At 40.8% G+C, this 17818-nt stretch overlaps 1 protein-coding gene across 1 annotated transcript in view; it reads right to left on the reverse strand.

Moving 5' to 3' along the window:
• mre11a (MRE11 homolog A, double strand break repair nuclease) overlaps nucleotides 1-17818 on the reverse strand; it is a 59131-nt gene that overhangs the window by 10864 nt on the left and 30449 nt on the right. The window contains exons 16-19 of the mRNA XM_034169273.1: nucleotides 1364-1450; nucleotides 1130-1185; nucleotides 970-1034; nucleotides 752-842 (exon numbers count right to left, since the gene is read on the reverse strand). Coding sequence (XP_034025164.1) covers nucleotides 752-842; nucleotides 970-1034; nucleotides 1130-1185; nucleotides 1364-1450 — 299 coding nt within the window. The remainder of the gene's footprint in view (nucleotides 1-751; nucleotides 843-969; nucleotides 1035-1129; nucleotides 1186-1363; nucleotides 1451-17818) is intronic.

Raw genomic sequence — 17818 nt, forward strand, 5'->3', positions numbered from 1 at the left:
ATCCTGAGGCCCATTTTTGTGCCATACATCCAAGAACATCATCTGATGTTGCAGCAGGATAATGCACGGCCCCATGTTGCAAGGATCTGTACACAATTCTTGGAAGCTGAAAATGTCCCAGTTCTTGCATGGCCGGCATACTCACCGGACATGTCACCCATTGAGCATGTTTGGGATGCTCTGGACCGGTGTATACGACAGCGTGTACCAGTTCCAGCCAATATCCAGCAACTTTGCACAGCCATTGAAGAGGAGTGGACCAACATTCCACAGGCCACAATTGACAACCTGATCAACTCTATGCGAAGGAGATGTGTTGCACTGCATGAGGCAAATGGTGGTCACACCAGATACTGACTGGTATCCCCCCTAATAAAACAAAACTGCACCTTTCAGAGTGGCCTTTTATTGTGGACAGTCTAAGGCACTAATCATGGTGTCTAATCAGCATCTTGATATGGCACACCTGTGAGGTGGGATGGATTATCTCAGCAAAGGAGAAGTGCTCACTATCACAGATTTAGACTGGTTTGTGAACAATATTTGAGGGAAATGGTGATATTGTGTATGTGGAAAAAGTTTTAGATCTTTGAGTTCATCTCATACAAAATGGGAGCAAAACCAAAAGTGTTGCGTTTATATTTTTGTTGAGTGTATATATATATATAAATCTTATCCAAAAAAATTCTGCACGTGATTATGACACTGCACTCAAAATGCTTCCTCATTGTTTATTCTGGTTTCTTTTTACCTCATCTTCATCGCTGTCATCAAATGCAACTCCTCTCGATTGGCTCTGACTCTGAGAGCTGTGCCGAGTAATGGACGATGATGGTGCTGTTCTACGGTAAGAAAAAAAGATTTGAGATATGGGGTGTGGTGCAAGAAAATCTAAAGCAATAAAATGCAATTTACTTGTACATAAACATCCCTCTGAAGACTGAAATGCCACAGGACACACACACATACTTTGGAGGAGGCCGGGTAGCTTTCATTACAGGTGAATCATCATCATCGGAGTCATCGATAGTTATCTGGGAAAAGAGTGAACACACAATGACGAAGCACTGCACAAGTCACAAGACAGCTATTAAAGAAGTGTGTGAGCGTGCGTGTTCATTTGAATTACTTCATCTTGTACATAAGACCTCCTCGGTCCACCACGAGAAGATGAAGACTGAAATGCTTTAGCAAGAAAAATAAAGACACCAAAGGAGAGACAGAGTGACAACTATTAATGCAACAACTATCATTCAGACATATTTGAATATGACTTATGACCAGTCTTGTTTCATTATTGTTTTATTAATTTATGAAGGGTACTTTAACCTGTGTATCCACTTATCATCACACACTCAACTACCTTGCATGATGTTTCTGCTTTGGGTTGAGGCTGAGGATTTCTGGGCACGTCCCCGGCCGGCTGGCTTTGGTTCAGAAGCAGCTGCACCTTGATGAATAGTTAAACATCAGCTAAATAACAGGTGAACAATACAGATTTACCATGCGATAGCTATGACTAACCATATGCAAACAGTACTTTATGTTAGCACATTAGCATGTCACTGTTCCATCCCTGTAATGTCAATTATAGAATTCTCAAAAAAATACTGCGAAAACCAATTTAACCTCATCACATATAAGCACATTTTGCTACAAATCCATTAAAATCATTACCTGTTTATTATGAAATCTCTGAAATTCAACATTAAACCCTTACTCCAGTCTTGTTTATTAAATGTCAGTAATCCTCATACATATGAGGGATTTATTGCATGGCCACTTATTTAAAGCTGTTGCCACATGGCTGAAATTATAAAAAAAGGTACTACTTTTTTATAATTTCAGCCATGTGGCAACACGATCCTTTTATTCATAAATATTCAAATAAAGGATTCACAATCTTTTTTTACTCTAAACGATTTTGAACCACCCTGGTAAAAAACGGCAAACGAGAGTTAGTAACCCAGTTACAACAATATAAAATTAATTACTTACTAGGGAAAGTAACTATTGCGTCACTTTTTAAAAAATGTTCAAATATGTCAATGAATTTAGATTCCTCCCCACCTTTTAATGGAACTTTAAATTCAACTGTATGTTCAATTATTTATATTAAAACTGAATATTAAATATGTTCAATGAATTAAATGGACAGTTATTAATTAAATATTTCCAGTAACACTGTACATTAATCTAAATTATTTTAATGTTGCTGTGACAATGTGAGACAAGACACCCATCAAATTTAATACATCACTGTAGATACTGTCATTACAATATTAGAACAATCAAACATAATAGATATTTTAGAACTTCTGATATTTATTGCACCTCAACAGGCCACAACTGGCCATCAAATAAATCTAAAATTAAATCATGCTTGTTTGCATGCACATTCTTGTCTTTGATCTAAATAAGGGGAAAATAATGTGTAGTTCCAGTTGAAAAACGCTAATGGTGTGTGCAGCATGTATCTGTCATTTGTGTGTTAGCAAGTGTGTGTGTGGGTGTTTGTATTTGTGCGTGAACTCCCGCTCACGTCTGCCTCTGGTTGGCTTACCATGATTTTTATATTTTTTTCTTAGAACTAACGAACAATAGCTGCACCCACACCATAATCACTGTATTTTCCGGAGTATAAGCCACATTATTTATTTTTTTACTACTTTGGGAAGTCCTGCAATTTAAGATAAGATGAGATGGGATGAGATAATCCCTTATTACTACCACAACGGGGAAATTTACGATGTTACTGTGACTTATACGCCGATGCAACTTCTGTAAAGAAAAATCACACATTATTAAAAATAATAATTATAATGACTATTTATGTAGAACTTTACAGTAATCAAAGCACTTAACAAAATAAACTCTAACGATAAAAGACTAAAAAGAATATTAAAAAGTACACTTCAACAATGCACAAAAATCCAAAATTACGTAAAGAGCTGATAATACAGAAAAAGATGCGAGTTATACTCCAGTGTAACTCTGGAAAATATGGTCTTTGATTTGCCAAAATGATACAGTCAGGGGGACTAATGTTTGACTGTATGTATTGCTCCTAGTTGTAAGAAGGTAACGTCAGAGTTTTCAGTTTCCGTGAGTGCAGCATGAAGTTCGAGTTTGTCGTAACCTCTGAAATGATGAGTTCCAACTTGGAAATAATGATGTGAACGTATGGCTGGGTTGGATTTTTTGCTTGTAAACTCAGGTGGAAATTCAGTGCTTCAATTTGTCTGACTTGATGTAATAATAACTGAAATCATGGTATCTCCCTTCATAATTGTTGAAACAGTAATATTACAAATGTAATTACTTTAAGAAATGACTTTTGCCAGTGATGTTTGCATTTTTAACATTAATGAAGTTGCCAGTGTTAAGTGTTTTTGCAAAGATGTCTGCAACAACCAGCGGTGGGCAATCAATCAATCAACTTTTTTCTTGTATAGCGCCAAATCACAACAAACAGTTGCCCCAAGGCGCTCCACATTGCAAGGCAAGGCCATACAATAATTATGAAACACAGTCTACGTCTAAAGCAACATAACCAAGGGATGGTCCAGGGTCACCCGATCCAGCCCTAACTATAAGCCTTAGCGAAAAGGAAAGTTTTAAGCCTAATCTTAAAAGTAGAGAGGGTATCTGTCTCCCTGATCTGAATTGGGAGCTGGTTCCACAGGAGAGGAGCCTGAAAGCTGAAGGCTCTGCCTCCCATTCTACTCTTACAAACCCTAGGAACTACAAGTAAGCCCGCAGTCTGAGAGCGAAGCGCTCTAATGGGGTAATATGGTACTATGAGGTCCCTAAGATAAGATGGGACCTGATTATTCAAAACCTTATAAGTAAGAAGAAGAATTTTAAATTCTATTCTAGCATTAACAGGAAGCCAATGAAGGGAGGCCAACACGGGTGAGATATGCTCTCTCCTGCTAGTCCCCGTCAGTACTCTAGCTGCAGCATTCTGAACCAACTGAAGGCTTTTTAGGGAACTTTTAGGACAACCTGATAATAATGAATTACAATAGTCCAGCCTAGAGGAAATAAATGCATGAATTAGTTTTTCAGCATCACTCTGAGACAAGACCTTTCTGATTTTAGAGATATTGCGTAAATGCAAAAAGGCAGTCCTACATATTTGTTTAATATGCGCTTTGAATGACATATCCTGATCAAAAATGACTCCAAGATTTCTCACAGTATTACTAGAGGTCAGGGTAATGCCATCCAGAGTAACGGATCTGGTTAGACACCATGCTTCTAAGATTTGTGGGGCCAAGTACAATAACTTCAGTTTTATCTGAGTTTAAAAGCAGGAAATTAGAGGTCATCCATGTCTTTATGTCTGTAAGACAATCCTGCAGTTTAGCTAATTGGTGTGTGTCCTCTGGCTTCATGGATAGATAAAGCTGGGTATCATCTGCGTAACAATGAAAATTTAAGCAATACCGTCTAATAATACTGCCTAAGGGAAGCATATATAAAGTGAATAAAATTGGTCCTAGCACAGAACCTTGTGGAACTCCATAATTAACTTTAGTCTGTGAAGAAGATTCCCCATTTACATGAACAAACTGTAATCTATTAGACAAATATGATTCAAACCACCGCAGCGCAATGCCTTTAATACCTATGACATGCTCTAATCTCTGTAATAAATTTTATGGTCAACAGTATCAAAAGCAGCACTGAGGTCCTAACAGAACAAGCACAGAGATAAGTCCACTGTCCGAAGCCATAAGAAGATCATTTGTAACCTTCACTAATGCTGTTTCTGTACTATGATGAATTCTAAAACCTGACTGAAACTCTTCAAATAGACCATTCCTCTGCAGGTGATCAGTTAGCTGTTTTACAACTACCCTCTCAAGAATCTTTGAGAGAAAAGGAAGGTTGGAGATTGGCCTATAATTAGCTAAGATAGCTGGGTCAAGTGATGGCTTTTTAAGTAATGGTTTAATTACTGCCACCTTAAAGGCCTGTGGTACATAACCAACTAACAAAGATAGATTGATCATATTTAAGATTGAAGCATTAAATAATGGTAGGACTTCCTTGAGCAGCCTGGCAGGAATGGGGTCTAATAAGCATGTTGATGGTTTGGATGAAGTAACTAATGAAAATAACTCAGACAGAACAATCGGAGAGAAAGAGTCTAACCAAATACCGGCATCACTGAAAGCAGCCAAAGATAACGATACATCTTTGGGATGGTTATGAGTAATTTTTTCTCTAATAGTCAAAATTTTGTTAGCAAAGAAAGTCATGAAGTCATTACTAGTTAAAGTTAATGGAATACTCAGCTCAATAGAGCTCTGACTCTTTGTCAGCCTGGCTACAGTGCTGAAAAGAAACCTGGGGTTGTTCTTATTTTCTTCAATTAGTGATGAGTAGAAAGATGTCCTAGCTTCACGAAGGGCTTTCTTATAGAGCAACAAACTCTTTTTCCAGGCTAAGTGAAGATCTTCTAAATTAGTGAGACGCCATTTCCTCTCCAACTTACGGGTTATCTGCTTTAAGCTACGAGTTTGTGAGTTATACCACGGAGTCAGACACTTCTGATTTAAAGCTCTCTTTTTCAGAGGAGCTACAGCATCCAAAGTTGTCTTCAATGAGGATGTAAAACTATTGACAAGATACTCTAACTCCCTTACAGAGTTTAGGTAGCTACTCTGCTCTGTGTTGGTATATGACATTAGAGAACATAAAGAAGGAATCATATCCTTAAACCTAGTTACAGCGCTTTCTGAAAGACTTCTAGTGTAATGAAACTTATTCCCCACTGCAGGGTAGTCCATCAGGGTAAATGTAAATGTTATTAAAAAATGATCAGACAAAAGGGAGTTTTCAGGGAATACTGTTAAGTCTTCTATTTCCATACCATAAGTCAGAACAAGATCTAAAATATGATTAAAGTGGTGGGTGGACTCATTTACTTTTTGAGCAAAGCCGATAGAGTCTAATAATAGATTAAATGCAGTGTTGAGGCTGTCATTCTCAGCATCTGTGTGGATGTTAAAGTCGCCCACTATAATTATCTTATCTGAGCTAAGCACTAAGTCAGACAAAAGGTCTGAAAATTCACAGAGAAACTCACAGTAACGACCAGGTGGACGATAGATAATAACAAATAAAACTGGTTTTTGGGACTTCCAATTTGGATGGACAAGACTAAGATACAAGCTTTCAAATGAATTAAAGCTCTGTCTAGGTTTTTGATTAATTAATAAGCTGGAATGGAAGATTGCTGCTAATCCTCCGCCCCGGCCCGTGCTACGAGCATTCTGACAGTTAGTGTGACTCGGGGGTGTTGACTCATTTAAACTAACATATTCATCCTGCTGTAACCAAGTTTCTGTTAGGCAGAATAAATCAATACGTTGATCAATTATTATATCATTTACCAACAGGGACTTAGAAGAAAGAGACCTAATGTTTAATAGACCACATGTGCCACATAGGCACAGCTAACCAAAAAGTTAGCTTTGATAACCATTAATCCGCTAACTGAAAGGTTAACTTTTATAAACCTAAACCGATAAATCCCTAAAAAATTTAGAGGAACTTAGAGATAAAAGCTAAACCGATAACTTTCAGTATTGACTTCAGTACAATGGCAGCTACTGACATGAGTCAGCGCTTCTGTCTCAGATCAGCGTTCTCTCAGCAAGAGACCTGGTGACCAGAGTGAACAAAAATATATAATTTATCTTCACACCATACAGACCTGCCGGCATATCACTAGAGTCATGCACTAATTTCGGACAAGTTATTGAAATTAACGTCACATCTGTCATTTTAGTTTGTTTAAAATTACAACCATAAGTCAAAACTGTCTGCCTGTGCATGACTCCAGTGATATGCCGGCAGGTCTGTATGGTGTGAAGATAAGTATCTTTTTTTTCCCCCTCCCTCTTCCGTTCTCTCTAGTAGTCAGCTATCTTCCGCTGGTGTCAAGTGCACTGTCCTATGGGTGGCAGTGAAAGTCGAGAGCCTCGGCGGACCAGATCTGGGCAGCAGGGGCGAGCTCTGGGGGTGTGGAATGTCACCTTGCTGTGGGGGAAGGAGCTGGAGCTTGTGCGGGAAGTGGAACGACACCAGTTAGATCTGGTGGGCCTCACCTCCACGCACAGCCTCAGTTCCGGAACCACTTCAATTCAATTTCAATTTATTTTCATTTATATACCGCCAAATCACAACAGAGTTGCCTCAAGGTGCTTCACACAAGTAAGGTCTAACCTTACCAACCTCCAGAGCAGCAGTGGTAAAGAAAAACTCCCTCTGAGGAAGAAATCTCAAGCAGACCAGACTCAAAGGGGTGACCCTCTGCTTGGGCCATGCTACAGACACAAATTACAGAACAATTCACAAAACAAATATACAAGAAATGCTGTTGGTGCACAGGACAGGAGGGTTTTCAGCACAAATACCACACCCATCTCTGGATGGAGCTGCACCTTAAACAGAGAGAAAAAAACAGAATCAGGCATCAGAAAGACAAGAAATACAGTATAATTTGCTAGCATTAAACAACAAGAAAAATAGGATACTAAGGTGATCGCCGGCCACTAGCCCTAAGCTTCACTAAAAGACCCAGAATTTAGGTAAAGTTGAGGCCGTGGCATGCTCCGTTTCCTAATAAAATGAATTAAAAGAATAAACTATACTATGCCAGTATACTAGCCATAGGAAAGGGAAAATAAAAATAAGTGCATCTTAAGTCTGGACTTGAAAATCTCCACAGATGTGACTGTTTTATTGACTCCGGGAGATCATTCCACAGAACAGGGGCACGATAAGAGAAAGCTCTATGACCCACAGACTTCTTATTCACCCTGGGGACACAAAGTAGTCCTGCACCCTGAGAATGCAAAGCCCGGGCCGGTACATAAGGTTTAATAAGGTCAGCTAGGTAGGGAGGTGCCAGTCCATGAACTTTTTTATAGACTAGTAACATAACTTTAAAATCTGATCTCACTGGGACAGGAAGCCAGTGAAGGGATGCCAAAATGGGTGTAATGTGGTTGAACTTTCTGCTTCATGTCAAAAGTCTGGCTGCAGCATTTTGAACCAACTGGAGAGCCCTAATGCTGGACTGTGGTAAACCAGATAATAGAACATTGCAGTAGTCCAATCTAGAAGAGATAAACGCATGGATCAGTGTCTCAGCATCAGCCATAGACAGGATGGGACAAATCTTCACTATATTTCACAGGTGGAAGAAAGCAGTCCTCGTAATATTTCTAATGTAGAGGTCAAAGGCAAGGGCGCAATTTAGAACTAGAAATTGGGGGGGGGGACAAAGTGCAAGGCCCGCAGGGCTGAAGCCCATAGGTGGGGGATCTGGGGGCTGCTTTAGGCCCCCAGAAGCCAATGATTTCTAGATAAGCTCAGATGCATTCTGAGAATCCAGAACAGTAATTTTAATGTTTTGAGAAGACCATAAAGTGGACACCATTTGACTTATGCAATTTGAAACTGTGGATATAAGTATTTTATTCTGAGAATAGCCAGCATTGATTTTATTAACATCTTGATGTAAATAAGGTATCACCTTATTATTATCACCTTCTATTTGTGTAGAACTCAAAAAGAATGATAGGCTGAGTTTTCATTAAAAAAAACAACTGCAATGTGATAAAATGTATTCATAAATATGAAAGAACAGGACAATAATTATTAACTATCGCATACTGTATTTTTTTTTTCTCAAGATTTGTTTTTGTATAAGTTGGAAAAAGCAACAGCTCATAACTTTAGGATAAATTACTTATCATGAATTTAATTTTCGAAGTGGCACTAATGACAACACTCATACTGAACATAATTTCGCTTGCATAGACTGATTTTGGAGATCAAGCAATAATTGCAGATGGGCTTTCTGAGGTCCCAGATAGCGTTTATGATTTCCTTTTCTAACTTTCAGAATTTAGTAAATAAGCATATGGTCCATTGATACTTATGTGTAGACACTAGTCCCTAGAGGCAACTATTTTTGGTTTCAAATCTGGGCAAATGCAGTCCCAGAAAATTCCGAATGTGACAAACAAGAAACAGGTGTTGTAAACAAGTCAATGCTGCTAAAAATACAAACTTGCAGAAACAAAGATACTATTCTGACATGGTTTTGCACATAAGACTGACATGGTTTGCACATAAGACTGGCATAGCATGTTTAAAGTACACACGTATATGTCACAAGGTGGGGGGGGAAATACCATATTATGTAACCCCCTGGTTGAAAATGTGGGGGGGGGGGGATGTCCCCCCTATCCCCCACCAAATTGCGCCCATGGTCAAAGGACAATGTAGGATCAAAAATTACCCCAAGGTTCCTCACTCTGTCAGTGTGATGTATGACACATGAGTCGAGGCTAAGCGTTAACTGGTCAAATTGATGCCGTTGTCTCACTGGACCAAGAACCATCATTTCAGTCTTATTAGAATTTAAAAGTAGGAAGTTTCTAGACATCAAACTTCTCACTGATGCAAGGCGATCTTCTAAGGATTTTATGTGAATGAAATCATTTTGTTGCATCAGAATTTTGGCTCTCTGTTGGGACTGTTTACACAGAGACTGCTACCTGCTGCTTTGGACTTTGAACTAACAGTCTTTTTCAAGACTTTTTTACTTTTTTTTACTTTTTCACTGTGCTCCAACGCCTAAGGAAGACCTCTAATGGTCGAAGCATCGCGACGGAGCACTTTTGTAGGCTAACTTTCATCAGCGTTGGCAAGCTAACTAGCTTGCTAACGCTTTCGTTTTTATTTTTTATTTTTAGCACTGTTGTCGTGCGTTACCTGTGCTGCTCCACAGCGTGTTTAGTCGATTTTTATTTTATTTTAGCACCGTTGTCGTGCGTTTGCTGTTGTCGTGCGTTACCTGTGCTGCTTCATGGCCTGTCTGGTGCCTTAATTAAGGCACTCCTTCTGCTGAATCACCTCTAAATTATTTACACATTATTCACTTTGTGTTTTTAGGAATCCGCTAGGTTGCGTAGCTACTAGCTCTTAGCCGATTTAGCATGACGGCTTCTCCTGTCTCTCCCGTACTTTTCTGCTCTGGGTGTGAAATGTTTAGTTATTCCTCGGCCTCCTTTAGCAGTAACGGTAATGGTAATAAGTGCAGCTTATTCGTAGCTTTGGAGGCCAGGCTGGGCGAATTGGAGACTCGGCTCCGCACCATGGAAAATTCTACAGCTAGCCAGGCCGCTGTAGTCGGTGCGGACCAAGGTAGCTTAGCCGCCGTTAGTTCCCCCCTGGCAGATCCCCGGCAGTCGGGAAAGCAGGCTGACTGGGTGACTGTGAGGAGGAAGCGTAGCCCTAAACAGAAGCCCCGTGTACACCGCCAACCCGTTCACATCTCTAACCGTTTTTCCCCACTCGACGATACACTCGCCGAGGATCAAACTCTGGTTATTGGCGACTCTGTTTTGAGAAATGTGAAGTTAGCGACACCAGCAACCATAGTCAATTGTCTTCCGGGGGCCAGAGCAGGCGACATCGAAGGACATTTGAAATTGCTGGCTAAGGCTAAGCGTAAATTTGGTAAGATTGTAATTCACGTCGGCAGTAATGACACTCGGTTACGCCAATCGGAGGTCACTAAAATTAACATTAAATCGGTGTGTAACTTTGCAAAAACAATGTCGGACTCTGTTGTTTTCTCTGGGCCCCTCCCCAATCAGACCGGGAGTGACATGTTTAGCCGCATGTTCTCCTTGAATTGCTGGCTGTCTGAGTGGTGTCCAAAAAATGAGGTGGGCTTCATAGATAATTGGCAAAGCTTCTGGGGAAAACCTGGTCTTGTTAGGAGAGACGGCATCCATCCCACTTTGGATGGAGCAGCTCTCATTTCTAGAAATCTGGCCAATTTTCTTGGATCCTCCAAACTGTGACTGTCCAGCGTTGGGACCAGGAGGCAGAGCTGTGGTCTTATACACCTCTCTGCAGCTTCTCTCCCCCTGCCATCCCCTCATTACCCCATCCCCGTAGAGACGGTGCCTGCTCCCAGACCACCAATAACCAGCAAAAATCTATTTAAGCATAAAAATTCAAAAAGAAAAAATAATATCAATCAATCAATCAATCAATCAATTTTTTTTATATAGCGCCAAATCACAACAAACAGTTGCCCCAAGGCGCTTTATATTGTAAGGCAAGGCCATACAATAATTATGTAAAACCCCAACGGTCAAAACGACCCCCTGTGAGCAAGCACTTGGCTACAGTGGGAAGGAAAAACTCCCTTTTAACAGGAAGAAACCTCCAGCAGAACCAGGCTCAGGGAGGGGCAGTCTTCTGCTGGGACTGGTTGGGGCTGAGGGAGAGAACCAGGAAAAAGACATGCTGTGGAGGGGAGCAGAGATCGATCACTAATGATTAAATGCAGAGTGGTGCATACAGAGCAAAAAGAGAAAGAAACAGTGCATCATGGGAACCCCCCAGCAGTCTACGTCTATAGCAGCATAACTAAGGGATGGTTCAGGGTCACCTGATCCAGCCCTAACTATAAGCTTTAGCAAAAAGGAAAGTTTTAAGCCTAATCTTAAAAGTAGAGAGGGTGTCTGTCTCCCTGATCTGAATTGGGAGCTGGTTCCACAGGAGAGGAGCCTGAAAGCTGAAGGCTCTGCCTCCCATTCTACTCTTACAAACCCTAGGAACTACAAGTAAGCCTGCAGTCTGAGAGCGAAGCGCTCTATTGGGGTGATATGGTACTACGAGGTCCCTAAGATAAGATGGGACCTGATTATTCAAAACCTTATAAGTAAGAAGAAGAATTTTAAATTCTATTCTAGAATTAACAGGAAGCCAATGAAGAGAGGCCAATATAGGTGAGATATGCTCTCTCCTTCTAGTCCCCGTCAGTACTCTAGCTGCAGCATTTTGAATTAACTGAAGGCTTTTTAGGGAACTTTTAGGACAACCTGATAATAATGAATTACAATAGTCCAGCCTAGAGGAAATAAATGCATGAATTAGTTTTTCAGCATCACTCTGAGACAAGACCTTTCTGATTTTAGAGATATTGCGTAAATGCAAAAAAGCAGTCCTACATATTTGTTTAATATGCGCTTTGAATGACATATCCTGATCAAAAATGACTCCAAGATTTCTCACAGTATTACTAGAGGTCAGGGTAATGCCATCCAGAGTAAGGATCTGGTTAGACACCATATTTCTAAGATTTGTGGGGCCAAGTACAATAACTTCAGTTTTATCTGAGTTTAAAAGCAGGAAATTAGAGGTCATCCATGTCTTTATGTCTGTAAGACAATCCTGCAGTTTAGCTAATTGGTGTGTGTCCTCTGGCTTCATGGATAGATAAAGCTGGGTATCATCTGCGTAACAATGAAAATTTAAGCAATACCGTCTAATAATACTGCCTAAGGGAAGCATATATAAAGTGAATAAAATTGGTCCTAGCACAGAACCTTGTGGAACTCCATAATTAACTTTAGTCTGTGAAGAAGATTCCCCATTTACATGAACAAATTGTAATCTATTAGACAAATATGATTCAAACCACCGCAGCGCAGTGCCTTTAATACCTATGGCATGCTCTAATCTCTGTAATAAATTTTTATGGTCAACAGTATCAAAAGCAGCACTGAGGTCTAACAGAACAAGCACAGAGATGAGTCCACTGTCCAAGGCCATAAGAAGATCATTTGTAACCTTCACTAATGCTGTTTCTGTACTATGATGAATTCTAAAACCTGACTGAAACTCTTCAAATAGACCATTCCTCTGCAGATGATCAGTTAGCTGTTTTACAACTACCCTTTCAAGAATTTTTGAGAGAAAAGGAAGGTTGGAGATTGGCCTATAATTAGCTAAGATAGCTGAGTCAAGTGATGGCTTTTTAAGTAATGGTTTAATTACTGCCACCTTAAAAGCCTGTGGTACATAGCCAACTAACAAAGATAGATTGATCATATTTAAGATCGAAGCATTAAATAATGGTAGGGCTTCCTTGAGCAGCCTGGTAGGAATGGGGTCTAATAAACATGTTGATGGTTTGGATGAAGTAACTAATGAAAATAACTCAGACAGAACAATCGGAGAGAAAGAGTCTAACCAAATACCGGCATCATTGAAAGCAGCCAAAGATAACGATACGTCTTTGGGATGGTTATGAGTAATTCTTTCTCTAATAGTTAAAATTTTGTTAGCAAAGAAAGTCATGAAGTCATTACTAGTTAAAGTTAATGGAATACTCAGCTCAATAGAGCTCTGACTCTTTGTCAGCCTGGCTACAGTGCTGAAAAGAAACCTGGGGTTGTTCTTATTTTCTTCAATTAGTGATGAGTAGAAAGATGTCCTAGCTTTACGGAGGGCTTTTTTATAGAGCAACAGACTCTTTTTCCAGGCTAAGTGAAGATCTTCTAAATTAGTGAGACGCCATTTCCTCTCCAACTTACGGGTTATCTGCTTTAAGCTACGAGTTTGTGAGTTATACCACGGAGTCAGACACTTCTGATTTAAAGCTCTCTTTTTCAGAGGAGCTACAGCATCCAAAGTTGTCTTCAATGAGGATGTAAAACTATTGACGAGATACTCTATCTCCCTTACAGAGTTTAGGTAGCTACTCTGCACTGTGTTGTTATATGGCATTAGAGAACATAAAGAAGGAATCATATCCTTAAACCTAGTTACAGCGCTTTCTGAAAGACTTCTAGTGTAATGAAACTTATTCCCTACTGCTGGGTAGTCCATCAGAGTAAATGTAAATGTTATTAAGAAATGATCAGACAGAAGGGAGTTTTCAGGGAATACTGTTAAGTCTTCTATTTCCATACCATAAGTCAGAACAAGATCTAAGATATGATTAAAGTGGTGGGTGGACTCATTTACTTTTTGAGCAAAGCCAATAGAGTCTAATAATAGATTAAATGCAGTGTTGAGGCTGTCATTCTCAGCATCTGTGTGGATGTTAAAATCGCCCACTATAATTATCTTATCTGAGCTAAGCACTAAGTCAGACAAAAGGTCTGAAAATTCACAGAGAAACTCACAGTAACGACCAGGTGGACGATAGATAATAACAAATAAAACTGGTTTTTGGGACTTCCAATTTGGATGGACAAGACTAAGAGACAAGCTTTCAAATGAATTAAAGCTCTGTCTGGGTTTTTGATTAATTAATAAGCTGGAATGGAAGATTGCTGCTAATCCTCCGCCCCGGCCCGTGCTACGAGCATTCTGACAGTTAGTGTGACTCGGGGGTGTTGACTCATTTAAACTAACATATTCATCCTGCTGTAACCAGGTTTCTGTTAGGCAGAATAAATCAATATGTTGATCAATTATTATATCATTTACCAACAGGGACTTAGAAGAGAGAGACCTAATGTTTAATAGACCACATTTAACTGTTTTAGTCTGTGGTGCAGTTGAAGGTGCTATATTATTTTTTCTTTTTGAATTTTTATGATTAAATAGATTTTTGCTGGTTATTGGTAGTCTGGGAGCAGGCACCGTCTCTACTGGGATGGGGTAATGAGGGGATGGCAGGGGGAGAGAAGCTGCAGAGAGGTATGTAAGACTACAACTCTGCTTCCTGGTCCCAACCCTGGATAGTCACGGTTTGGAGGATTTAAGAAAATTGGCCAGATTTCTAGAAATGAGAGCTGCTCCATCCAAAGTGGGATGGATGCCGTCTCTCCTAACAAGACCAGGTTTTCCCCAGAAGCTTTGCCAATTATCTATGAAGCCCACCTCATTTTTTGGACACCACTCAGACAGCCAGCAATTCAAGGAGAACATGCGGCTAAACATGTCACTCCCGGTCCGATTGGGGAGGGGCCCAGAGAAAACTACAGAGTCCGACATTGTTTTTGCAAAGTTACACACCGATTTAATGTTAATTTTAGTGACCTCCGATTGGCGTAACCGGGTGTCATTACTGCCGACGTGAATTACAATCTTACCAAATTTACGCTTAGCCTTAGCCAGCAGTTTCAAATTTCCTTCAATGTCGCCTGCTCTGGCCCCCGGAAGACAATTGACTATGGTTGCTGGTGTCGCTAACTTCACATTTCTCAAAACAGAGTCGCCAATAACCAGAGTTTGATCCTCGGCAGGTGTGTCGTCGAGTGGGGAAAAACGGTTAGAGATGTGAACGGGTTGACGGTGTACACGGGGCTTCTGTTTAGGGCTACGCTTCCTCCTCACAGTCACCCAGTCAGCCTGCTTTCCCGGCTGCTCGGGATCTGCCAGGGGGGAACTAACGGCGGTTAAGCTACCTTGGTCTGCACCGACTACAGGGGCCTGGCTAACTGTAGAATTTTCCACGGTGCGGAGCCGAGTCTCCAATTCGCCCAGCCTGGCCTCCAAAGCTACGAATAAGCTACACTTATTACAAGTACCGTTACTGCTAAAGGAGGCCGAGGAATAACTAAACATTTCACACCCAGAGCAAAAAAGTGCGGGAGAGACAGGAGAAGCCGCCATGCTAAATCGGCTAAGAGCTAGTAGCTACGCTAAGCTAGCGGATTCCTAAAAACACGCAAAGTGAATAATGTGTAAATAATTTATAGGTGATTGAGCAGAAGGAGTGCTTTAGTTAAGGCACGTAAAGATTACACTGGGAAACAAATCGTAATCTAGATAACTAGATCAATCTAACTGCGCAGAGTAAACAGCTAACAGATACAGAAAAACACCGCTGTGCTCCGGAACAGGAAGTGATACAATACCGCAGTGAGAGCCAACCACCAGTAGATTATAGCACCTTCAACTGCACCACAGACTAAAACAGTTAAATGTGGTCTATTAAACATTAGGTCTCTCTCTTCTAAGTCCCTGTTGGTAAATGATATAATAATTGATCAACGTATTGACTTATTCTGCCTAACAGAAACCTGGTTACAGCAGGATGAATATGTTAGTTTAAATGAGTCAACACCCCCGAGTCACACTAACTGTCAGAATGCTCGTAGCACGGGCCGGGGCGGAGGATTAGCAGCAATCTTCCATTCCAGCTTATTAATTAATCAAAAACCTAGACAGAGCTTTAATTCATTTGAAAGCTTGTCTCTTAGTCTTGTCCATCCAAATTGGAAGTCCCAAAAACCAGTTTTATTTGTTATTATCTATCGTCCACCTGGTCGTTACTGTGAGTTTCTCTGTGAATTTTCAGACCTTTTGTCTGACTTAGTGCTTAGCTCAGATAAGATAATTATAGTGGGCGATTTTAGCATCCACACAGATGCTGAGAATGACAGCCTCAACACTGCATTTAATCTATTATTAGACTCTATTGGCTTTGCTCAAAAAGTAAATGAGTCCACCCACCACTTTAATCATATCTTAGATCTTGTTCTGACTTATGGTATGGAAATAGAAGACTTAACAGTATTTGTTGTGTGGGCCGCTGAAGAGGAGGTACTGCTGGCCCACTACCACCAGAGGGCGCCCTGCTTGGAGTGCGGGCTCCAAGCACGAGAAGGCGCCAGACCCAGAGGAGGTGACAGCTGTCACTCATTACTCCAGCTGTCACTCATCTACACCACCATATAAGCCGGACTGCAACTCCACCTCCCCGCCGAGAAATCGACTACCAGTACTAAGGTAATTTTCTCTGCTGACTTATACGTTGAATAGTAATCTGAACTTCTGTTGCAGCCGTTTTCCTGGTGCTTTCCTTGTCTGGAGGATTGGCGTTTGGTGTGACAGTGACGGCTTCACCTCGCACCCCGTCCCAGATAAGTGGTTGATCAGGAGCTGCACGAGTGTGTGTGATTTGGAGGTGGAGGTACTCCCTCCTAACGGTGTCTGGACTGTTAATTACTGAGTGTGCGGACTCACACTCACACATCATGTTTCTGTTTTCTGCCAGCAGTACCAGGGTCGACAGCCGAAGACAGAGGCCACCTGGGGACTCGGGACTTGGCGGCTCCGGTGTTCTTCAGGCCGTTGGTGGTGGAGGCCGTGTGGGACGCGGCTTCTCTCTCGTCAGGCGTCTTCTATCTTCGAGCCTGCCCACACGTCACCTGGTGTTTATTGACTGTGAACATTAAGACACGTTTCGTTGTGTAATATCACAACATTAAATTGTTACCTTTTGGCTTACTTATTGTCCGTTCATTTGCGCCCCCTGTTGTGGGTCCGTGCTACGACACCGTCCCAACAGAATTCCCTGGAAAATCCCTTCTGTCTGATCATTTTTTAATAACATTTACATTTACCCTGATGGACTACCCTGCAGTGGGGAATAAGTTTCATTACACTAGAAGTCTTTCAGAAAGCGCTGTAACTAGGTTTAAGGATATGATTCCTTCTTTATGTTCTCTAATGTCATATACCAACACAGAGCAGAGTAGCTACCTAAACTCTGTAAGGGAGTTAGAGTATCTCGTCAATAGTTTTACATCCTCATTGAAGACAACTTTGGATGCTGTAGCTCCTCTGAAAAAGAGAGCTTTAAATCAGAAGTGTCTGACTCCGTGGTATAACTCACAAACTCGTAGCTTAAAGCAGATAACCCGTAAGTTGGAGAGGAAATGGCGTCTCACTGATTTAGAAGATCTTCACTTAGCCTGGAAAAAGAGTTTGTTGCTCTATAAAAAAGCCCTCCGTAAAGCTAGGACATCTTTCTACTCATCACTAATTGAAGAAAATAAGAACAACCCCAGGTTTCTTTTCAGCACTGTAGCCAGGCTGACAAAGAGTCAGAGCTCTATTGAGCTGAGTATTCCATTAACTTTAACTAGTAATGACTTCATGACTTTCTTTGCTAACAAAATTTTGACTATTAGAGAAAAAATTACTCATAACCATCCCAAAGATGTATCGTTATCTTTGGCTGCTT

This window comes from Thalassophryne amazonica, chromosome 4 (genome assembly GCF_902500255.1).
Source record: "Thalassophryne amazonica chromosome 4, fThaAma1.1, whole genome shotgun sequence".
In the NCBI taxonomy this organism is placed as follows: domain Eukaryota; kingdom Metazoa; phylum Chordata; class Actinopteri; order Batrachoidiformes; family Batrachoididae; genus Thalassophryne; species Thalassophryne amazonica.